Source organism: Homarus americanus, unplaced genomic scaffold (genome assembly GCF_018991925.1).
Source record: "Homarus americanus isolate GMGI-L3 unplaced genomic scaffold, GMGI_Hamer_2.0 scaffold32871, whole genome shotgun sequence".
NCBI classification, from domain to species: domain Eukaryota; kingdom Metazoa; phylum Arthropoda; class Malacostraca; order Decapoda; family Nephropidae; genus Homarus; species Homarus americanus.
The window spans coordinates 4487110-4513770 of record NW_024748870.1 but is presented as its reverse complement, the minus strand read 5'-3'; the positions used below and the strand labels follow the sequence as shown (position 1 = coordinate 4513770).

The window sequence follows — 26661 nt, the reverse complement described above, 5'->3', positions numbered from 1 at the left end:
CGCGTTGTCAAAACACGCGTTATAGCAGAACTCACTGTATACTCCTACACCTACTTGTTCTTATTTTTATCTTTATTGTACAGTATACAGTTTTCTCTTTATTCATAAGACAAATTCTGTGGTTACTTACATATAATACTTTACAGTAAATATCAATCATCTCGGTGACAACCAGACTTACGTCTGATTTTCAACAGAGAGAGTTCGGTTTCATTTCTTTTTAGTGTTGATGTAATATTCTTTTAATAACCTTGTTATACACTTAAAGACCTTAGTTGTTGAAATGCAGTACAGTACTGTAATATCATACCTGATTTTCTTTAAACAGTTCAGTGTTATCTCCCCCCGCCCCCCCAACCCCTTATATTTGCTTTTTTGGGACTTTTGCATTTTTTCAGACTGAGGTCTGCCCCAATTAGTCCGATTTATCGAGGTTCTACTGTACTGTATATATTTAAAGACATCATTCGCAGTATGACACAGACTACTGATACATGTACAATAAGTTGATGATTTAGTTGGGATATGTTTTTATAAAATGTAATGTAAATAGGCCTGAAGGAAATAGGACATATGTTTGCCATAGATTTGGGGTTATAATTTCGGAATTTTTTTGATACCTTAACCAAACTTAAACCTTTTTTAACTAAATATTTGAGAAAAAATAATGGTGACCCATACAAAACACAAATGAAATACACACATTTGCATGAACACAGATCCACTAGTACTTGCCAAAATAAACTCAAGATCGATTACAACCTTCTGTGTGGGTGGTTTTGTAGGAAAATTTACACTCGTGGTTATGGGCTTATTGAAAGGTACTGGCCAAACATGTGCAACTGAAGGGGTTTTAGAGGCTCGGGGTGCAGCATTGCCACTTTGTATGGTTAGCCAATGGTAACATTGTCATGTGATGTTTTTGGTGTGCAGTTTGAATTATTTTAGCACCATTATGGCAAGAACAACATTACTGTACAGTATATCAGACAGGCACAACTTGGGTAAAAAAAATTCACCCCCCTCTTGTGTACGGTGTCACCTCCGAGGTGAATAAAATCGTCAGGCGTAAGCCAAATAAAATATTAAAAATGGCATCCCCATAATAAAGGGGTTAATGTTTTATGAAATTAGAGAATACCTCTGTTCTCTATGACTATCAAAACTCAAACTGTTAGATTTAGTCAGCCAGCCAAGTCCTGTTAGGCCAGCTAGCTAATCATTTTACATGGTTTTTATAAGAGGGCTGCCTACACTTAACACAACTTGACATACAACTGATGGCCAAACAGACTTGAAGCCTTTAACATTGTGGATGGCTTGATCCAAACAGTCAAAAGACCACACAAGAGAATATGAGTGGTGCTTATACATCCAAAATAAGTAAGATTAACAGCTTTTTTTTTTTTCTTTATGGAGAATAGCTCACCTGGGCACAGGTCATCAGCCCACAATGGGGCCTGGGGGATAAGAGTAAAAAGAAATTATAAATGAGAAGAAGAGACTATATTAATGTACACCACGAAGATGCCGGGCTTATCACAAATGTGTGGTCACAGATTAAGCTAAGTTTTAGGCAGGAGGAGGATAACTGTATCTCAAAAAAGCTATTCAGAATATTTTATTGAAAAACATGTACAGATTTAGGTATAAATTACAGTACATGTACAGATTCAGAGTGTCTCACATAGAGTAGAGATCCATATAAAATGTCAATGTTCATATCTGTATACTGTATTTGATTCCTTAGTCCGATCAGCACCAGAAGGTTTGGTAATTTGAAAAGACATTTGATGAAGATTTTTATGCTTTACTGTACTGCTTTGTCTGCAAGTGATTGTTTAAAGGCTCAAGCCCTCAACTGTTAGGTGTATTCCAGCCTCTGTACAATGATTCTTTGGTTATCAATATTTTAACTTGCTAATATTTCTGCTATTATTGTTATCCATACTTAGCCTTTACTAAAATATATGAGCATGTGGAAAGGATGATGATCATCTCAACAAAGCATACAGAAAGAGACCAGGAAGAGAAACAATTTGATTAAATTATGTCATAGTGGAATAATATTACAATAATACAAGTTCAGTATTTTTTAAACAAGTTACCGGATACAGTATTTACAAGTTATCTCTACAAACATTACAACATTCTACTAATTTCTAATATAACTACCTTCTAATTTTTAGAAAATAGACCAAGTAATCAAGATTTAAGAAAACTAAAATATAAATGATAATGAATTCTGATACCCTACAGGTATCCCTCATTTCAGATGGGTTAAGTTCCTTGAAAACCATTCAAAAACCATAAAAGTGAAAAATAGGGTTCAGTTTTCCGACAACAAAACTCAAATATCCCCCCCCCCCCCAATGAACTCCATTCATGAAAAAAAAATTACCTAACTACCATTTAGTGTAATTTAGTACCTTGTTACTGTATGATAATTGCTAAACTAAAAATATTTTGTCCAGTTGGTACATTGCCTTATCAGAGGGCTCACCTTGGGGAGGGTTAATTTGAACTGCGATAAAATTTTGATCAGACCATCTTGTGGATAAGTAATGAATATTTTTGGATAGTGCAAAAAAGTGGTGTAAGAATAAAAAATTTGGATAGTACACATTCAGATAATGAGGGATACCAGTACTGTACAAGCTTAAGTAAATCTAGCCACAACATAATCAGTTACTTAAGGTACACCAGTGATACTCAGAAAAACCATCATTCACCTTCTTCAGTATGGATAATTGTCTTGCATTGAACTTCACACTTGCCTCCCAATTTATTATTTCCCTTATTTTCATTTGTTATTCTTAACTTTTTTGTGATTATATCAAATGACAAAAAAGTTCAATTGGTACAAAATAATTTTAACTGTTTTATTTATTATTATTTTTTTTTTTTTACTCTTATGATGGAATTTTTACGGATATATTTATTTCAATGCACTGAAAGTAAACCTGGCAGGGAATCATGGAAATGTTAGCGGTGACACTACAGTAAAACCCCATAATTCATACACCTCTAATTCAAAATCACTCTTAATTCGTAATGTTTTTGATACAAAATATAAACAGGGGTATCACAATTTTCGAAATATTTGGTAAAATTTTGAATTATGAGACGATTATATATGACGCATATGTTGCCATGAGATGGGACCGCCTGCCCCAGTGTAAAAAAAAGTACAGGTACTATACGTGTCATGTGTGTCGGTCACGGTCAGTTCATGTTGGTAAGTCGTGGAGTGTACATCTACGGCGCAAACTTTTTCCACTTGTTTTTCCATCTTTGCCCTAACTTGTAAGGGCTAGAGCCCCTATACATATTTGGAATTATGGGGTTTTTTACTGCACAGTATATATGAAGCACACTAGATATGTGGTCTACACTGTACATATATAAACAGTTTTCACACCAATTTTTTCTATTCATCTACAAGAATTTCATTCTATTGGATAAAACTAATATATCAAGAATCCAGCAAAAAATTAATAAATAACCAGTTTATTGATACACATGGCTGCTCATAGATCTCATGTGATAGGATTTATCAGCCACCTTTCTACACAGTGATTACAGGCATAGATGATGTAGGCATGCACACAGCATTACAAACTTTGTGAATTTTGATATTTGGGATCACTGGGTAAAAATATACATCTTTGCACGGTGGTAGCAATCTCCGTTCACATGCAGAGGTCTGGGATTTGATTCCCGACTAGTGAGATATTGTTTGTATATTGAAGTCTGCGTGCTAAATGGACTGATGAGATATACATCTTCATAAATACATTATGCACTGGATGAAAAAAGACTAAAGCTGTGCCTGTGAAATTTATAATGGTAGAAGGGCAAAATGTATTCCCATTATTATTTAATGACTTTACTGAGCTGAAGAAATTCATGTACAAAAAAGTGTTAATGACTCAATATTTAAACATAGCTAGATAAAATATGCTACAATATATGACTTGTGGACACTGACACCATACCTTTGCAACTCACTTAGGTATTTTCTTGAGATGCTTCAGCTCATGGGTGAGCCAAATAGCAAAGGAGAGAGTGAGAAGAGAGCCAGACTGATGCAAGGCTGCTAGTCCAGTTGGCACATACAACAACAGTGTTGAGATGCCCAGCCCTACCTGTGGATAACAATACAATACTGTATATGAAAATCATAAAAAAGTGCTACACTGAACTTTTAATGGGGGTAACAATACTGTACAAGGTGTTCAACAGTTTAATATGAGATATCTACTTAGGTCGTAGGAAAATAAATACTGATGCACAAAGTCCAGTGCAGTACAAAAAATGGTAGTGTTGCAAAAAAGACAACTGGAGCCTGAGCAGCCCTAACACCATGATTACCAATAGTCATGAATATCTTTGTTTACAGCCAGCCTCCTACTTCTCTGATGGTCCACCGAACTCAGTTCCTTATTGAGTAACTTGAATGTCAGTACAGTAATGTACCTTGTACATTTGTTATCAGTCCAACACATGTGTGAGTTTTGGGTGGATATTTTCTGCCCCATCGCAAATATCATGGAGTGGCCGTAATAATGCTATATATCATCCTTAGAAATTTCACATTGTTCAGTTACTTTACAAACATCATGATGGAAGGACGTTTATTAGAACATGTATTTGTAAACAAGAGTGAAAGTGGTGTGTTTGATACACTACTGTACAGTACAGTGACCCCTCCGTTAACGAACTCAATCCGTTCCAGAAGGTCGTTCGTTAACCGAAACCATTGTTTCAATGGGTTTTTGGGTAATTGGTTCCAGCTCACCGAAAATTTCCTAAATTCAACAAAAATGGTAGAAAAGTTCACTTACTTTCAGGTGTGTATGTAGAAGGCCCCTGGATGATGATGATGATGATGGGATTTAGAATGGGGGTGGAGGAGAAGGGAGAAGAGAAGGCATTGGGGTGGAAGAGAAGTCACCCCATGGCACCATTTCACCCATAAAATTTTAGTTCTCTTGGTGTAATTCAATATTATTTTCTTTAAATCAACACTGCACTGCATTATATATTGTCAACATGTAAAATAAATTTCAAAATGACCAATAATTTGCTTGCAAACACAGAAAAAAAGCATTTAGTTGAAGAGAGTCTCAAGCAAGATGTTACCTCCACTGAAAAGACACAAAGACTGATGCCTGTATGCTGTGTTGGCAGGCTGGATGGCGTGCCACAAACTAGTGACCCTACCTTCAATTATGTTCAATAATTGTTAAAATGACTAAAAAATTTAATACTAAACTTTTAAAATTATTGAATAGTATAAACTTCTTGATATTTAGTAAAAGGGTAAGGAATTTAAGCCCTAGAACCGATTACTGTATTGGCGGACTAATACTACAGCTGGTGGACCGCCAAATGCAAGCTAAAATATGTGGAGGTCGGCTCGTAAGAAACTCGTTAATCGAGGGATTACTCATTAACCGAAATTAAGAATCTTATGGAAGGTAACTTGTTAACCGAGGGACCACTGTACTGTGTTGACCAAGGGGTGCTGGCAAACCCCAAACCTTGTATGGCCAAAACTGTGTAGTAGGAGGGTCAACTGTGCTCCAAATTCTGCCAAGTACAAAACTTTGGTTAACAAAACATCTTTCTTAAACATTATTTCTTCCTAACCTATGAGTGAGCTCCACTGATTATTTTTTGCTAATTTATGAAAACAATGTAATGAAAACTTACTTGCATCCAAACCATTGCACCAAGAGCTGTGGCAGCAGTATAAGCACGTGGAGGCAACTTCACTCCTCTTCGAGACCAGATCATTAGGGCTGAGGCTAAGCAGAGTGAAGTAGTTCCCTTAAGAAAAAATAAATACAGTAGTACCCCGATTTACGCGGTCAATTGAACCCACAGGGTACCGTGTTAAGTGAAATCCGTGTAAATGGAACAACAGAACATATGGGATTAATTCCAATAGAGACTGGCCCGACCCCCAAACTCTACTTTTTCCGACACAATACCTATGTTCTAGTAAAAATAACATCTTAATTTTATGATGGTACATGCACACAATTAATACTTAAGAGAAATAGAGAAATACAGTCGCCAAGTTAATGTTCACTCAAATAATGGACTCAACTCCCTCCCCCTCTTCTCACACTACACTGCTGGCTCTTCCCTCTTTGAGAAATTTTGGGGGGAAAACCACTAGATTTTAATAAATAATACCTCAAACTAAAGTTAGGATAATATAATTGACATTGCTGGATTCCTTGTAAGACCAGGAATATTTTGAATATAAATGTCATATATTTTGCACAAAAGATCACATATTTACTCAGAGTAAACATTATATCTAAAATTTGTATGTCTAATGCAAAATCTATGATGTTTATATTCAAAATGATCATCATATTGTAAGAATTCCAGCAAAGTAAATTATATTCTGGCCGGGTAATTTGTATGAATTTTATGAGCTAAATAAAAAAAAAAAAAATATTATACTTCACCGCGTATATGAGTAGATGAACCGCGTTAAGTGAAAGTTCGGTTCTGGCGAGGCACCGCGTATATGAGAAATAGTGTTAAGTGAAACCGCGTAAAGCGGGGTAATACTGTACAATGTAGATAAATTTTATCAATCAACCAATTAAGAGTATCAAATGGGAGGAAAATTTACCAAGCCTCTTTAGAAGAAGTTGATTACAGGAAACAAAAAGATGAAGAAAGTGCTCTACTGTACACTCCTCGCCATTGCATTATGCGCGAGGTGGCCGACGGGAAGTGATCTTTGCTGAAGTGTCTCACATCCCTTCACGCCAGCCAGCTGGAGCTGAGGCAGGCATTGTATGTCTGGCAGCGAAAGGAGACTCGAGGACAAGTCAGCCAGCAATCAAAGCATAAACCAGTTGCCCGAGTAAATTTTGTGAACAAAGATTTATGATTTTTACCCCCCCCACCCCAACATTGCCACAATGCCCAGTTTCTTTGCTTTTTTACCACAATGGGCAAGAGGAAGATTTAACAAAAGAGCAGATAGTGTCAATTATTAGTCTGCATAAGGGCACGAAACCTGTAAAGGAAATATCAAGAATTATTGGTATGAGTGAATGATGAGTTCAGATTTGGATTAATGATTTTGAGATGACAGCGGGTTGGCAATACCAGTGCACAGTGGACGGCCAGGGAAGGCTCGAAAAACTTTCCAACGCACGTTTACTGTTCTTAAGAGGCAACTTGATGCTAATCCACGTCTGTCAGCAAGGGAATTGAAAGAAAAAAATATACTTCTAGGTGATGTTTCTGTAAGAACCGTTCACCACCGCATCCATGATGACTTGCAATTTCGCAGACACCGCGCACGCAAAAAGCTACACCTCACCCTTGGTCAGAGGCAGCGTACGGTCGCTTTTGCCAAGGCTAATGCTCAGTGGGATACGACCAAGTGGCAGCACGTGCCGTGGAGTGCTGAGGCAACGTTTTCTTTAAATGGAAGTCGTACTTTTAATGTGTACAAGCACCCCGGGAGTGATTGACTTGACCCCAAGTTCACTTTTAGCACAGTTAAGCATCCTGAGTCACTAATGGTGTGGGGTTGCTTCTCATACTTTGGAACTGGTGATCTTGTTGTGCTACCTAGGAATGTGATGATGAACCAATTTAACTACTTTGAGTTGCTTTGTGATTATTTGCTCGGGTCTTTTGAAAAATGCCGCGCTGATGTGTTTATGCAGGATGGCACCCCATATCACACAGCAAAATTTGTAATACAATGGCTTGTTGACTGTCAGGTAAACTTCATAAGTAATTAGCCAAGCAATTTGCCTGACCTCAACCCGATAAAAAATAAGTGGAGCATTATCAAACTTCATCTAAAAGGCAAGGACACAAATACCGTCCCCAAGCTGGAGGCAGTCATTCGTGAGGAGTGGAATAATTTAGACCCATAAGTAATCCACAACTTGGCAGAGTCAGTTCCTTCACACCTGCAGGAGTGTATCAAGAGAAAACGGAGGCCTATAGACTACTGGAAGTTTGTTAACTTCTCAGATTATTTTTTTATTAATATTTCATCTTATTGTTTATGTCCGTCATGACCCCGCGCATAATGCAATGGCGAGGAGTGTACATCTTATTCATCCTCCATATAAATTAGGTAAGACAAAGTGAATAGTACACGAAGACTTCCACAATGACTTAGCACTTCATAATTATGTATGTCACAAAAGGAAATACTGTATATATGAATCATATGCTATATGAACAAAGAAGCATCGAGTGGAATTTTGATTGTAAAATCAATCCTGTTTTACTTTTAACCAAACATAGGTCCATCTTTCTAATCTCACCATGATCCTGTGGTCAAATTGCACTGTGGTGGGGTTTTCAGTAAAGTTCCTTAGTGTAGGACTAAAAGCCAGTAGATCACTGGGAATCCATCTATCAGCCATTTTTGGAAAAGAGTTGTATACCAAGCCAGCATCCAGTCCCGCCACCAAAGCCCCTGAAACAAAGCATAACTTTTGAACTCTTCTTTTATTAAATATGTGAATAAACAAATAATCATAAGAACATCTTCATATCTGGCATTATTGTCACATTAATATAAAATTGTATACTGTACAATTAACTCGTGAACTAGGGCTCTGAAGACAGAGTTTTCATTCCATTTAGACCTTTCTGTTTCATTCCAAGAGTTAGAGGATCATATTTTTTTTTTTACCTTTACAGCAAAACTTTACTCCTGATGTTATACAGCATATGTCACAAACACATGGGGTCCAAAAAAAAAAAATCAAATTACATCATGGAATTTTCGTCCCACACCAGATTGGTTCAGGGTACAGTATACAGTACACTACTTTTTATAGTCTGTAACAAGACCTTATAAAACGACCCCAAAGGACGTACAGTACTGTAGTACTGTACTGTTCTCAAAACTTCCCAAAAAAATAAAAAATAAAAAATTTACACAAAGTTTGCCTTAAACACTTTCCTGATCTACATGAAGGAGCTGCTCCAAATACCAAAGGTGAACCAAGCGTGGGCTACACCCACCCAGAGTGCAGAAAAGTTTATGAACATTTTAAGTGTGTGAAGTTATTTTCAGTCATGCAGTTATTTATTTACTCTGTATTTGTTTGTAAATGAGTGTTCTATAATATTAAAAAAAAGAGAGAAACTAAATTGTTGATAAAAATAAAAACTAATTGAAAATATTTATCATTACTGTATTCCTATATTTACACCTCTAAATGTTTCTGAATAACAGACGTATCTTTCACTTCTTTCTTTATATCATTTCCTTTCCCTTCCATATTGATAATGGCAAACAACACTGTAAACTTTATGAACAACTAACGCATCTCTTACGAGACCTTGAACAATGAGTGGATGAAGAGGCTGCCTGCCACCTACCAATACATGCATGCACTCTCAAACACTACCATACAAAACAGCATGCTCTGGAGAGCTTTTCTGTGCCTAAAGCCAAATAAATTGACCCATTTTTCAATCTTCAGCATATTTCTAAAAAGGATGACAAAATACTGAACTCTGCATAACTTCTTTGGAGTCCAGCATCAGTCTTGGATAGTACCAACACAGTACAGTAATATAATTTACAGTTGTTTTAATAATCCACACCCAACCATCCATATTTTTTTTTAAACTGGCTAGCCAATGAGCCTACTGAATCCAATCAACATTACTGTACAGTACTTAATTCTAGTGCCAAGTGTTTGTACTCGACTACTGTACATCTAACTTCATATACAGTATTAATAAAATTTTTACCCATTCAACTACAGTGCAGTACAGTATACAAGTACTGTAATACATGGCTAACAATGCATCTAAATCATCAGTGAGAGAAAAATAAAAAATGAAACAAGCTTCCTTAAACTATCAATGATAGTGTTGTGTTGCACAGTACAGTATTATAGTACATATATTAAATTTTTTATAAACCTAACCTATCCTTTTCCTTATGGATGGACACTGGATATAGGTTGAGTGTTCTATTTCTTTATTTACACTATTAATTCATTGTAATAATTATTTACGTATTCTTATATACTGTATTATTACTTACAGTAAGTGCTGTACTTTAATAAGTAATTTTCAGGACTTTAGTTTACAGTTTATATTATTTTTCTGGGTATTGATAATAAGAAAACTTCAGTCCTAAGCAATTCAGAGTACAGAGACCTTACTGTCGCATATACTGCAAGTTCCACATTTTAAGCATATGAATAATATACAAAATACTGACCCACAAAGGTTTAACAGTTGTAAGCTCACTAAAACAGATTTCAAAATACAGGAAGCAATGGACGTTAATGGCGATGGCATAATAAATGCTTGATCACTAGTTTTATACTTCAACACAGTGTGATAATGTATACTACACTGTATTGCAAATACAGTACATGTTACTTAAAACCCAAAGTAGACAATAGAAATACCATGGATTAACAGAGAAATTCCAGAAATTATATGACTTACCTGAAAGAGCAGTGATAAAGACCCAGCCTTTAGTCATGTGAGCAAGCTTACGGAACTTCATTGCTTGTGCAGTTACCTGGTATATGGCAAGATTATCATTACTGGCTATCCTTAATTCTCATTTCTATATAACAACATTAATTCATAAATCTATAATGCTTACAAATGATAATGATTATTTAACTCTTTGAAATATATATCCAGGGCCAGATTCAGGAATGGGCAAAGTGGGCAGCTGCACAGGGTCCTCCACATATTGCAATATTTTATTTATTTGTTTATTCATTTGGATTATTTTTATTTTCATTCTTTAAAATTCATGTTTATCTATTCCATCACGTAAAACTATGTTCAGCAAGAAGCGTGATAGAAATTAGGCTAGCTACTCCTTGAAATTCATGAATACCTGGTTTTCCTATGAACCGTATATTTTTAATGAATGCTATTGTTTTTGTTGCTAATAATATATTTAGAATTCCACAAACATATATTGATTAAAAATGAACTACATGGAATAACGAAATTGAGATTAAAAAAAGCAAATAAAATATTCTTTTCATTATCGCTTCCATTACGAATGCCATCAGGGCGCTGTGTTTGTTGACAGTCAGTCGGAGGGGGTTGGGTCGTGTAGTATCTGCACATCGGTTCTCATGTGTCTGTCGATTAAAGAGGAGACTTGCGTCGCCCATGATTCGTGAATTTCCCACGAGTGGACATAAACATGTCTTGCAGATGTAAAATGAGAGAGAGAATTGTCATGTGCTTGTTGAGTGAAGTCGTCGTCGCTTGGTGATGAATGATCTTGTCAGTTGTCATTTCCTAGAACATGTCTTGCAAATGTACAGTGAGAGTGCGAGTGAGAGAGAGTCGATTGACGCTTGTGCTTGAGTGTGGGTGGGTGTGCTCTTAGAATATACGTATTCACATATATAATTGTGCTTCAAGATACTACAGGTCGATTAATAATGCAAAGAATCATCTCTCTGTAATAACTAATAATATATTCTTTTCTGTGAAGTCTCTTGAAAATTTTTGAGACATGTGCGGTAGTAGCTATATCAGGGCTGGTCGACTTGAAACCACATGAATGACTCCAGTCATGTCTCACTTTTGTGTGTGTGTGTGTTGGAAATTTGTACACTATCAATAAACATACAGTTAATTAAAAATTTCTCAATGTTCTAATTTCCTCAATATAACTGCATATGGCTTCAAAATTCTCCAAAGAAGTGTTCAAATTTCAAAATTTTCCCGGGGGGCACTATAAGCCCCCCGGAACTCCCAGATGCTTAGGCTCACTTCACTCGCCACCCCACCCTCTTGGGTAGTTATAATGAGGGGGGGGGCCTCCACAAAGAGGCTGCCCATGGGCCTCCACAGGTCTAAATCCGGCACTGTATATATCATAAAAATGAACTTAAATTGCATTCCAATATTTATATCTCATACATCGTTCTTACAATCATTTCAGTCATTAAAAAGGTGATAGCCATATCAGATATGCCTACCCTCCCACTGCTATCAATTATATTAGGTCCCACAGCTGCCTTCTTTACCAGTCAATACCTCCCTAAAATATTATGTTTTACAGATAAAGTACAGTACATTAAGACTCACTAAATGGGAGGAGGGGGGCCAAAGAAGGGTAAAGTTAATTGATAGTACAGTAATTCAAAACAATGAGTAAAATTTACACATGGCTTTAAGGGCATCCACACAACAAACACTACCGGTAGTGTTGCCAAGATAGTCACAGAGGTGGTAGGTATGACAGTGACAGGTGGTGGGCAGGACAGTGACAGGCGGTGAACAGAAAAGTGATGGGTGGTGGACAGAAGAGTAAAGGGTGGTGGACAAAAATATTGTAAAATTTTTCAAAAATTGGCTAAGATGTGTGTACAGTATATTGTTCTATGTGGAGAGTGGGTTGAAAGTACACATCCATGCCCTGGGCTCTATATACTGTATATTGCTGGAAAAGGTACATACATGCTGTCACAATGTGAGAGATGTCTGACCATCCAGCCTAATTTTGATTAAGGTCAAGTTATCAAGAGGATACTTGAATTTTGAAATTTATAAAAATGTTAGAATTAAATTCAATAAATCAGGATTAACCAAAATTTGATCCAATGAGATTGTTCTGTACTTAAAAGCAAAGGATATGTGACAGTCTCACATCATTCAAACTCCAATCTTTTACCCTTTACTCATTCGTCTGATTTTCTACAACACTGCCCACCAGTAACTTATCCTAACCAATACCCTTAATCACGTATTTGTCTTACCTGTTTAATTTGCTGTGCTGGATAGGTCACTCCAAGAGCATTCCACAGAAAAAGGCTATATAGAACAAAGGCAGACCCAAGATGAGCCGTGAGACGATACTGTGATACTCTTGGAACATCTGAAGGTTCCTTAAATCGGTGCTCCTCCAGGCCAGACTTGACCATGTACCATCCTAGAAGACCCTGTCAAGAAAAAAGAAAACACGTTGAATCTTTTTCATCCACATAAAATTTATCCTGCTGTGGTGTGGAGTTACTGGGCAGGTACTGTACTGATCTGATTCATAACCATTAGCTGCAATTTGCTTACCCCACAGCCTTAACAAGATGCTAGTCCACCAAACAATTGTTCCACCATTGCTCTGGTGAGTGTAATCAATAGTGTAATCATCTGCAGGTGTACTGTACAAGGGAGGAACCCAATCCTCCACCCAGCTTGAACATACACCTGAGAAACAATGCTCCATCAATTTTATCATTTAATATAAAGTGCATAAATAACTATCATAATTATAAAAAAAAAAATTAAACCTTAATTCACCCGAGAGAAAATGCCAAATTTTTTTCATTACATTGATATTTTAAAATTTCTAGGATGGAAAAGTGTATATGTAGTAATAAGGAGGTATATATTTTAAACAGCTGTTTTCTATAAGAAATTGGTTATGCTTTGGGATAAAAACACAACAACTGAATAATTCAGAAAAAAGCACTTTTTGACATATTTATACTGTAGTTAAATTTATATTACATATAATACAGTTCTGTATCTTATCACCTATAACTCTGGGAAGGAACAGTGTCACCGTTTTATTAGACAAAAATAAATCAATAAGTGATTCTTTTACCTGAAATCCAATAAGAACTCCACATGCTATCACTCTTTTCTTCATGGCCCGAGTGAACCAACCCTTCTGCCAAAAGTAGGCAGCTGGCAACAAAAAGAATGCCCCAATAGTGCGACCCCATTGTCTGTGTCCATACTCCATCCACCAGATGAACTTAAATTCTTCTAAGGATATATCTTTGTTTTTTCTGCAAAAGAAATGAGTGATCAGTAACATATATGAAACAAAATGATAAAAAAGAATGCATAGAAAACTGTACTAGACAGAAAAAGGCACAAAGAAAATCATACAGGAAAAATACATTGAAATACAGGAAAAACACAACAGATACACAGTGCTGGTAATCAGAAATGCAAAACTCATGGGATTCAGTAAGAGGGAACACACATGAGAAACACGGTGCAGCAGCTTGGTAAAATCTGAGTGTTTTGGTGGTAATCTGCCAGTACAGTACATGTACAGGTAGTTCTGCTATAACGCGATAATTGTGTTCTTGTAAAATATCGTGTTATAGAAAATCGCGTAATAGAAATAACAGGGCTTATGGAGAAAATAGGGTTAGGTGCAGATTACTCGAAATCGAAAAAATTTAGTAGTTAGCCTAACACAAAGGATAGCACAGTCTAAATAAATGTTACATTCATATCTAATAATGAAATCATACAGTAAATGTAACACTTTACTTGATGGGGGAGAAGGGTGATTTTGAGGTTGATAAAATCGAGCTTCTCTTCAAGTGTTATATCCTTTCTTTTACGATCATCACCGGGAATTCTATCACCAGAACGCTTCTTGTTGATATTCTTCTTTACTATATTCACAGTTAATACTGTACCACAAAATTGGAGAAATAGTAAGCGTTATAGCAAACAAGCGTTCGCGTTATACAAATATCGTTCCTAATTCATAAATCGCGTTAGAGCAAATTCGCGTTATCAAAACACGCGTTATAGCAGAAATCACTGTATGAGCAAGGCAGAGGTAGATGAAATTCTCAGGATCCATATTAAGGTTTCAAGTCTAAAGAAAAATTGTAACAGAATACCATGAACAATGCAGTATCCTTTGAAGTGCAATGGTACAGTACACTCGCTTTTAAAAATATCTTTATTATTTCGTGAGCCAATATGACACAACGGGCGAAGGATTTTGACAACCCAACCGAGACAACAGGAGTCGCAGTCTTCACTCTGAAATTCATCGAACCCCTCCTTAAAGATGCATTTTTAATAAAGTGTTCGTGGGAATTGACTGTAAACCCTAGGAGGTGGCATGCTTAAATTTTCATATTAGTAATATGAAGAACATTAACAATTACCATGATCAAACACAAAAATGTCTACACAGTTTCAAATATGCAGACATAATACAGTATAATTAGGTTACTTATGATCAATACTCATTCAGTCAAACAAATAACATCTACTGACAATTGTTTACTAAAATCCAAAAGATATTACAAGATATACAAATAACTAACAAAACTTTCTCCTCCTTTGGTTCAGGACATTTCATTCTAATACATTTACAAGGAGACTGATGTATTGGTTCTTCTTTATTAATGAATCAAATTCAAAAGTATAGTCTACAATATATATACAGTAATGCCTCGAATAACGACGGTAATGTGTCCTCCAATAATGCAGTGTAAGGGGAATCATCGTATCGTGAATCATTAATTACCATTAAAATAAAGCAATAATAATGAGATGTGTTCCAAAGTCTGACCTTTTCATATCTTTTGTGTGGCGTTTTACCCTCTTTTCCCCCAAAACAATAATATTAATTTATAATGCAAACTATGTTCTTTTAGTAATGTTTATGAATGCACCTTATTCAATATAAATCAATAATAATATGGTCACACAAGAGGAGATGGGACTCCATTGTTTTCCTTGTGGTTATCAGCATATACCTGGATCATGCGCACCTACAGTGATTTACTTGCATATATATATATATATATATATATATATATATATATATATATATATATATATATATATATATATATATATATATATATATATATATATATATATATATATATATATATATATATATATATATATATATATATATATATATATATATATATATATATATATATATATATATATATATATATCATGTAAATCACAATAGCGTGTTTAAGATAAATCTTGATAAAATCACGCGGGAAAATGGAAACAAGTACCTTAGCTTTTCTATTCAAGACATCTTCAGAGGCAACTGGATTACATGGACAGAGAGAGGCTTAAATATACAGGGTGACCTAAAAACATGAGGTCAGGTCATAATGATGACATCCACAATCCCCACACCAACATACACGTAGAGGAGCTTAAGAGAAGGGTGATGACGTGACTAGACAGGTCAGGTCAGAAAAAAGGGACCCACAAAATAACTCTGCCCTATCGTGATGAATTTGTCCCGTTAGTTCGGTCCCTCAAGCTTCTAAATATTAATGTTGTTTTCAAGTATGACTCAACCATTACCAATATGTTAATAAGGAATAGCCCAAGTTTGAATGTAAATGGAAGTGTGTATTGTATTCCATGTAGCAAATGTAATTGTAATTATGTAAGTCAGACAGGAAAAACACTGCAGCGTAAAAGGGTACACACACCGCAATAAGTGAGCATTCCCTGTTCGGCATGATACCGCGTAAACGTGTAATGTGGGTCCGTGTAAGCGACACACACACACACACACACACACACACACACACACACACACACACACACACACACACACTACATCCTTGACCACCGAAGGGTCAAGACGTACCTGGCGCTCCTCTCGGAGCAGCCAGGTTAACTGTTAAGTTGGCCCATACCAACTCCCTCCCCTGAACCCTCCTCCCCACCGGATAGAATATTATTGTAATACAACAGTAGTGACGATGTGGAGGAGGCGGAGGGATAGAGCGGGGAGGAGGTGACTGGCGGGAGCAGGGACGAGTGGAGATGCCAGCCAGTACATTACGGGTGTATAAATTGTTTTTATGGCTATTTTTACATTTTAATATTAAATACTGTACATTACGTTTCAACAAAACTACCATTTATTTCTAAGAACATGGAAATGTAATATTTTTGCTGAAATGATGTACGTATTACAGTGGAAAGTGGGATAAAATTGTGACAAATGCAATGACTTTCTATTTCTTTCGTTCAAAAGATGTTACCGTAATCGCTTTTCGAATGGTTTTCAGTTGTGGGATTATAAGGCTAATGATAGGATAGAATATTATTGTAATACAGTACGAGTACAACAGTTTTTTAACTGAAAACCATTCGAAAAGCGATTACGGTAAAATATTTTGAACAACGAAAGAAAGCGAAAGTCATTGTTTTCGTCATGATTTTATCCCACTTTCCACTGTAATATGTATGTCATTCCAGCAAAAATATTACATTTCCATATTTATTTCCGAGAATATATTCATTCAGTCACAGTTAAGGTAAAATATACTTGTGATGTAATATTTTAATGAAAATACGGTATCGTAGTTTTCTTTTGTTTCAAATTTAATTAACAAAGATTGATGTTTCAAATGTAATGAAAAAAAATTTATGTACAGTATCTATAAATACACTTTAATAAATGAATACTTTACGTTTTACATCGTCCTGTGCTACCATACCATGGATTTGGCTACTTTGGGCTTGCTATGATGACGCAAGAGATCTGCCCTGGCAATTGTACCGACACTCACAGCTGGTGGTGCGTTGGTGCATCGTTTCCATTGTTTACTGGTAGTTACTGGTAAATATTTTTCAACATAACGAAACTATTACCCGTTTAGAGGTCAACCCCCAATTTTTTGCCAAATAATTTGGTCTTGAAAACTCAAACTACACACAGGTATATACGGTAAATAAGAACGTGGGGGGCCAGGGTAATTTTTTGTGGGGGCAGCAAAAATACTTGATTTTTAACATCCGAATTATCTCTGTTCACGTAACCCAGCGTATGTTAAGGGCCGACTGTATACAGTATATACAAAGGAGGGTGAGATCAGGTTCACAATGGTTATATATATATATATATATATATATATATATATATATATATATATATATATATATATATATATATATATATATATATATATATATATATATATATATATATATATATATATATATATATATATATATATATATATATATATATATATATATATATATATATATATATATATATATATAAAATTGGATCTTTCCTACAGTAAAGGGAAAACACTTACAGCTTAAACTCAGGATAATCTTGATACTGAGAAAACTCACGCTCCCATTCAATTTGGGAGATTGGCGGTCTCTTGCCAAACAAATGCCAGTCAGTCATTGACAAGCCAGATTCTGTTAAACGTGTTAACCCACCTGTAAAGAGAGGGAAACTCATTACTGGACAGTAGCTATGTGTAATGTACAGTATTACAATAGAGAGGTTAAAGATTTGGTAATTATTCGGATAATGACCGTCCGCTGTTTCTCATTGAAAATGAGTTGGAAAATACCCAATTTTCATTAATTGTACTAGGGTATACTGCATTATGTTTGGAAAAATGTAAAAATGGCTGAAATCATGTGCTAACCAAAACAAACCTAAGAAATCCCGACCTAACCTAACCTATATCTTAACTTACCTATATCTAGAAAACTAAGCATTTATACAAGAAAATGAATAGAACTGAAAGTAATCACCATATGAAACTGTGTCTAAAAACACTCTCGTAATTACCGAACCACTGACGGCCTTGGTACATTGTTCACATCTGCCGCATCACAGCTGATGAAACGACTGAAAGATGCTACAATATCTTAACTCATCTATACAGTGGTCCCTCGGTTAACGAGCGCCTCGGTTAACGAGATTTCGGTTAACGAGTTACCTTCCATAAGATTCTTAACTTCGGTTAACGAGCAATCCCTCGATTAACGAGTTTCTTACAAGCCAACCTGAACATGATTTCGCTTGCATTTGGCGGTCCACCAGCTGTAGTATTAGTCCACCAATACAGTAATCGGTTCTAGGGCTTAAATTCCTTACCATTTTAGCAAATATCAAGAAGTTTATACTATTCAATAATTTTAAAAGTTTAATATTAAATTTTTTACTCATTTTAACAATTATTGAACATAATTGAAGATAATGAAACTAGTTTTATGCGTGCCATCCAGCCTCTCAACACACCATACAGGCGTCAGTCTTTGTGTCTTTTCAGTGGAGGTAACATCTTGCTTGAGACTCTCTTCAACTAAATGCTTTTTTCTGTTTTTGCAAGCAAATTATTGGTCATTTTGAAATTTATTTTACATATTGACAATATATAGTGCAGTGCAGTGTTGATTTAAAGAAAATAATCTTGAATTGCACCAAGAGAACTAAAATTTTATGGGTGAAATGGCGCCATGGGGTGACTTCTCTTCCACCCCAATGCCTTCTCTTCTCCCTTCTCCACCCCCATTCTAATTCCCATAATCATCATCCAGGAGCCTTCTACATACACACCTCAAAGTAAGTGTACTTTTCTACCTTTTTTGTTGAATTTAAGCAATTTTCGGTGAGCTGGAACCAATTACCCAAAAACCCATTGAAACAATGGTTTCGGTTCACGAGTTTTTCGGTTAACGAGCAACCTTCTAGAACGGATTGTGCTCGTTAACCGAGGGACCACTGTATCTCGAAAACTAAGCATTTGCCCAAGAAAATCAATAGAAGTGAAAGTAAGCAGCGTACAAACTGTCTAAAAACACCTTCTATAATTACCGAACTGTTGAATGTCACCAGTTGTATATTAGCCCAAGATTTATCTAACTACCGCACTGACCCACTAACATATATGTCATTGTAAACTGTACTTGTTAAGGTGGTTCTAAGGAGAGCAATACTTAACAACACTAACACACAAATGATGATGCCACCTGCTTGCTAGTTCCCTCTTGCTTTCAAAAACACTCATATTATATATATTTAAAACACTTTTCACGTACAGTACAACACACTTGTATCAGTATTTTCAACTATTCTTATTCAAATTATTTCTTTATTCTTAATACTCTTGCAAATATGATAAGTTTGACTAACTGAAGTTACAAATGCTTAGTTTAAACTAAAATACTGTGCACCCAAAGATGGTCCTCAATTTACAAACATCCGTATTAACTCACGTGATCCCATTGTACTGTATTCATAACAAAAATCCAGCTCAACTTACGAATGCTTACTGGTACTTATGAATGCGGCACTACTGTACTTTGTTCAGTCGCACTCCTCCGTACATTACAAACCAGTGCCCGCTTAACACGAGAGATTACGTTCTTAAAAAAAAAGCCACATGTTGTGTGAATTCATGTTAAATAAATCCATAAAAAATCTATCGAAAGCTGTGTGAAAGGTGAGACATGCCTGTTGAAAGAGAGAGCATGCAGAGCAGGGCATGGGAGAGTTGCAGATGAAAAAAAAATCTGCAGACTGGTACCGGTACCTGTAAATATTTTATATTTACAATATACATTGTCCATATACTGTACAGTAAACCCTCAGTATTTCTCAAGATTGGGACTGATAATTGCAGCAAAATATAGTTCTATAATGGGGAAGATGATGTACAGTCTCTCTTCGATTTACGAAAGGGTTCCGTCCCAAAGACCAGGTCGTAAGTTGAAAAGGCGAAAATAATACATAGAAACTCTAAAATGGGTGTCTCTTTTTCTTCTCACCACCACGAGAACTCTCAATTTTACGCTTGCCAGCCAATTTAAAGGGAATTACAAACAAAAATTTTGTCAGTACACAGCGCAATCAATAACGTCGGGACTCGAAAATACATAATGTGAAAAATATTTTATACAACCATGGCCGTCGTATGTCCGGGTTGTCGTAAGTCGAGGAGAGACTGTACATGACCAGACTCAAAAACTACTGTACACCAAATATGCTTTTCAGATGTTTATTTCGGTAAACATAGGTAGTAGGTCAACACTGAGGCTCCACTGTCATATGTAAACTCTACGGGTATTCGCCACTTAACGAATGTGTTGCATTCCTGAAAATCTAGCGTTAAGCAAACTTACTGTTTAATGATAGTAAACGAGTTTGTTACAAAGATTTCAATGTTAAAAGATTGATTTGTTAACACTGAACTTTGAACTTCTATATAAACAATATGGTTCAGAGTTAAACAATTTAGTGAGCAAAAGGTGAGCCTAATTTGAATATTTTTTTAATTGCATACATCAAAAATAAAACAAAATTGCCAAGATAAACAATAAAATTGACACATAGGATATCCTAAAATACAATAACACATATTTCATGTACCAAAAGTAGCTCCTTCCACATTAAAACCATCCTCTGGACAACACGATGCAGTTCAGTTGTTATTTATAGTTCTTCATTATATTTTCTTTATTTCAAAGCCACATTTGAATACAGTACAGTATAGTATTCTTATGATTTTTCATGACTTTTGTCACGTGATCACTGTGCATGTAACAATGGCAAGATACCATCTCACAGGTCACCTCATCCCCAATTTTTTCCCCTTCCTCATGAATCAAGCTATCACTTAACTGAAATTTGACCTAACTTTAAGTAAGAAGGGGGTGTCAATTTTTTTATTGCTAAACCGAATTAACGTTAAGTGAATTAACACTAAATGAGGGAACCTGTTCAGGTATATAAACTACTGTATATACTGTACAGTACAGTATATTCCTGTCTTCTAATAATCTTTACTCAACACTGTATACAACAGCTAAAAAAATAGCAGCAATAAACTGAGAAAAAGCAGAGGGGAACCCAAGATAATCTACCCCTGACTGACTTACTGTACTAAAGACTAATTTGTCATCGGCCAGGTCACCAAGGAGGCAGCTGACAGTTACCAGTGATTATATGAATTAAATTTTACAAATTAATTGAGCACAATATTATCATTAATGACAACAAAGTTGAAAGGAATTATACCCCAGTATTTTACAAGGAAACTCTAAACAAAATAAGCAACGGGAAAAAACTACAACGAACAGTCAAACTTTAAGCCGTGGACCGGTGTCATGCGACAAATCTTCCGGTGCGAAAAACCTTCCGGGCTCGGCAATTACTGATGTTCATTATCGACATCTAAGATGTATGATTGATTTGAGGTTGATTTGTGAGAGCTGAAAATATAAATAAATACGGTAACGGAAGGTTTTGAATGAATTTCCCATTATGAACCAATCAAACCCAAGGAATCCTGACCTACCCTACTTAACCGATGGTGGAGGCTGATCATGTGTGCACCCCGTGAAGAAGTAAACAATGAACACTTAAGCAAACTGGAGAACCACCAAAGTTGTATGAATTTTACTAACTTTATAATTAAATTTAATACCCAAAACTAAGCATTTACCCCGGAAGGTTTTGCGCACGGAAGGTTTGTTGCACGACACCGGTACCAGTCAGCGGGCCATAGAGTGGGAACCACTGGTCTAGGGAATGTTCTGGGACGTATCTCAATTTATAACAGGCTTCTATGAGAAACTACAGTAATGTCCTTTAACATAAATTCGGTTAACTGGTTTTTCATAACTGCACTGTGTACATAAAAGGGACACTGACTGAAAATCTTGGTTTCAAACTACTGTTGTACAGCACACTAAGAGATCAAATAACTGAAGTGTGTGTGTAACTATACTCACCAATCACAACTGCTCCAAACACCATGCCTGAGCATCCAAAGAGCCATCGCCCCACCCACTTGTTTCCAACTTCTGGGATTTCATCAAAAGCTATTTTCTGAAGCCCCTTTCTGGCTATTGTGACTGTAGTTCGTTTCAAGTAGGGCTGAATTTGTGTTAACTGAAAATTTAAGATAAAATTAATAACTCTACAGTCAAAAAAATACAACTAAGATAAATGTATTCAATACCTTCAAGTTCACAAAAAAAATCACATGATAATTCTTAAGGTAATACTGTATTGTACTGTGTGTGCTTGAAGAGCGTGGCATGCCTTTACCACCAACTTAGCAAATATCTCCATAGAATAATTGACAAAAAGTGCACGAGGAATACATTTTGTGTAATACTGTACAGTAAAGGGTATTACTTTTACAACTTATTTACATCTTCTGTCTGTGGAGGCTGCCCTCTGCCATACTGTACTTTATTTCTTGTTTGCCAGACTTTACGAGTGATTGTTTTCAAAGATTTTATTTTAGGAAATTAAATTACAAGATAACTATAATTTTGGGTCAGGTTTGGTACCGTTGACCAGTGTGGCTCATTTTCATCTTCTGTAAAAATATATCAATGAAACGAACCGGTGTTCCATCTTGGAAACTTATGGCAACTGCCAACATTCCTTAAGTGAAGGAAACTGACGTACCTCACCTAAATTCCAGTTATCTTATATTTTCACCTCCTTGAGTAAAATTACTTTTAATGAGAAGAACCATTCTTGCATTATAAACATTTTGGTAATTATATTGGTTAAAATATTGTATACTCGAAAAATATAAATTTACAATGGAAACGTAATAGAATAAATTATTATCTTTTCTGTTTCACCCTATATAAGACTCAATAAACACAGAGGGTATTGGCAACAACTAAATACTGTACTCTGGTTGGTTATGTCAGGTTCTATTAGGTATGTTCTTGTACAGTAAATGTCACCTCATTTAAAATAATTAATATAATGATGAGAACATGTGGAAAAAATGAAAAAAATCGAATAACTCCTGGTAAAGATTCATTTTAGGTCACAGGGAATTTATTATTCCATTTATATAGGGAGAAATTGCAAAAAAAAAAAAAAATATATATTCTATTTAGTGTCCGGTGCAAATTTATATTAATAGAGTATTTTAACCGATATGAAACCCCAATTACAAACAATATTGGTTGTTCAAAGTGTGCAGGACTTTGAAGTAGGGAAAATGTGTGAAAAAAAGTTTGAAAACCTTAGTAGATAAATTGGCCACTAGGCTCACATTAGCAGCACTATGTTGTCTTGCGTGGTGATAAATCAATAAGGTACCCCAACCGATGCCCATTTTGTCCTACGCTCAGTGTATGTTCATGAACTGCTCAGTCTGGGCGGCTTCTCACGTCCACAAAAAACGTAAAATTACACTATATCACAGGATGTTCTTTCTGTTTAATATGCCGGGGGGTCCAGCGGGGGCGGAGCTCCACAGCTAGGAAGTTAGTTAAGATCAGGTAGGTTTCTTTGGTTGAGTTGGCGTGATCTTCTAACAATGCTTCAGCCACTTGTTTTTCTTATCAACAAGGGTTAGGTTAGATTTAATTTAGAAATTACCCCTTTTCAACACATTTGCCAAACTCTGAGTGTCCACTACAAAACACAATGAAATTGCGGCATTTTAAAAATACTTTTCTATGAAAAGTCGGCAGCGGGTATCTCATCAACAATGACAGTGGTTTCCTCAAACATAACCAAGTTATTGACTTACACCTTTAATAAAACGCAGTGGATATTTTGCCGTGACCAGAAGTTCCTACAAAAGCTACTTTGCTGTCAAAATGCTCTAGGTATTATTGCAATTTCAGCCCCAACTAGGTCAGAGCAATTTTGTGCTTATCATTAGTTATATCTCATCAATAGGAACAACTTTCTGATACCAATTCCGTCGCAAATGGATATTAACCGAGATACAGGGGGTCCGACTAATTACCCAAATGTACCCAAATGTAGCCGGAATGAAGTCAAATAATGGTCCTAGATGAATAAATCGGACTGCCAATCACTTCTCGACTAGTATTTGGTGTCAGAAAGTCACAAAAAATTGGAAAACTTACTTTAATCTGAGTTAATAGATCGCGTGCATGTACCGACGGAGCGAGGAATTACCCAAATGTACCCAAATGTAGTCGCAATGAAGTCAAATAATGGTCCTAGATGAATAAATCGGACTGCCAATCACTTCTCGACTAGTATTTGGTGTCACAAAGTCACAAAAAATTGGTAAACTTAATTTAATCTGAGTTAATAGATCGAGTGCATGTACCTAACCTAACCTAACCTAACCTAACCTAACCTAACCTCGACTAGTATTTGGTGTCACGAAGTCACAAAAAATTGGTAAACTTAATTTAATCTGAGTTAATAGATCAAGTGCATGTACCTAACCTAACCTAACCTAACCTAACCTAACCTAGCCTAGCCTAACCTAATCTAATCTAATCTAATCTAATCTAATCTAATCTAATCTAATCTAACCTAACCTAACACAACACAACTCAGATTAAATTAAGTTTACCAATTTTTTTTTACTTTATGACACCAAATAATAATCGAGAAGTGATTCACAGCCCGAATTACGCTTGTACGACCATCATTTGACTTCATTGCGGCTACATTTGGGTAATTCCTCGCTCCGTCGGTACATGCACGCGATCTATTAACTCAGATTAAAGTAAGTTTTCCAATTTTTTGTGACTTTCTGACACCAAATACTAGTCGAGAAGTGATTAGCAGTCCGATTTATTCATGTAGGACCATTATTTGACTTCATTCCGGCTATATTTGGGTACATTTGGGTAATTAGTCGGACCAGACCCGCTCAGCTTGAGCATACTCTCCGTCCACAAAAACATAAAAATTACACCATGATGCTTCAACAAAGTTGCTTTCATTGGAACCAGAAATCAATATAAATACTTAACGATCGACTCAAGGCGAAATAAATGCAAATGCCACCAGAAGCGATCAAATATAGTTCTTGCGTGGTTTGGCGGTAATGAAACGACATGCCAATTAGAGTGCACTTTTGGTAAAATAGCATTAGTAGGAACTTACTGGTCATGGCAAAATATCCAGTCATCTGTTTAATATGGCAGTGACAGATTGAAAGTTAGGTAAGGTTTCTTTGGTTGGTTAGAAATTAGAATGAATCACTATAATATTTCACTTGTTGCCACTACACGGACCTCGGGAATTATAGTTGCAATCAGTAGTTTTGACAATTCTAAGACACTTTTCTTCAATGGCATTTCTGGCGCAAATTAAGTTTAAGCGAGATATTTCACATTTTTTTATGTATGTTTGAACATGGCGGTACACACCAAGAACATGCCCTCCCAAGTTAGGTTAGGCTGATTAGGGTTTTGTTTTTACCATGGTTTTCGATGTGTTTTGAACACACATTTTACCTTGATTTTTATAGCAAATCTCTAGATTCTGAGATGGGAGGGAGGTCTTATCTCAAAAACTGTGCTTTTCCCCAGGCTCGCGGCAGTTTCATTTTCAGCATTACGTGCGAGGGTTGTCGCCGGTCTTCTATGGACGTAATTTGCGAATTTAGGGATAAAGACAACGCTACCCTTCAATTGTTCAAAGACCACGGCAGTTCCTTTAAATAGAGACTGTCCAATCAGGAGTTCGATCAATTTCAGCCGTGGGTTAGTTGTAAATAATTACCATCGGAAAAACAGTTTCAACTTCGATTTCGTATAGTAGCAACAAGTTAATTTTACCTGAATCAGACCAAATACCATGGAAAAACAAAAAATTATGGTCGAACAGTAGTTGGGGCTAAAACTTCAAATTTACCGCAGTTAGTAGGATCTTAACCTTAATAAAGGAATAAAAACACGGCCAAACAGGCACGTCTAATACTCACCTTAACATTCCTTGTAACTGGTATAAATCGGCAAAGTTTCGAAGCAAAACACAGTGCACTCATCTTATTAATGTTTGTTTTTTATATCTTGTATTATTATTTACGTCTTATTCAGGGGAGAGAAGGTTTGACTCAGAACTTTCCTACTTCACTGGCTGAGTCTGAGTGAGCCTTTCATAAGTCGTTACATATGTACCAACAACATTACCAAACTATTAATTACTTTCCAGGAGATTCAATAAACACACAATTATCTCTCCTGGTCACACAACCATCAAAAATTGCTAGATAAAGCCAGGCAATCTACTAATATATTACAAATAAAAGAAATTGGTGGGTTAATAACTGTGTCCGAGGAGTTTCTGTAACATTGTTAGTATACGTGTTGAGGTCG

The 26661-nt window shown here is 35.9% G+C and overlaps 1 protein-coding gene across 2 annotated transcripts; it reads right to left on the bottom strand.

Annotated features, from left to right (window-relative positions):
* Positions 1–1606: 1606 nt before the first annotated feature.
* On the bottom strand, positions 1607–26661 carry LOC121853208 (cytochrome c oxidase assembly protein COX15 homolog). 2 transcript variants are annotated; one of them, XM_042347198.1, is made up of 9 exons: positions 26268–26661; positions 22321–22480; positions 17880–18012; positions 13625–13811; positions 12777–12959; positions 10486–10561; positions 8328–8482; positions 5719–5835; positions 1607–4148 (listed from the first exon to the last, which is right to left on the bottom strand). In XM_042347198.1, exons 1-9 carry the CDS (start codon positions 26328–26330, stop codon positions 4008–4010), a joined length of 1215 nt encoding a protein of 404 aa, XP_042203132.1. In that variant the 5' UTR covers positions 26331–26661; the 3' UTR covers positions 1607–4007. The 2 variants fall into 2 exon arrangements, with proteins under 2 accessions (XP_042203132.1, XP_042203133.1); XM_042347199.1 differs by lacking the exon at positions 5719–5835.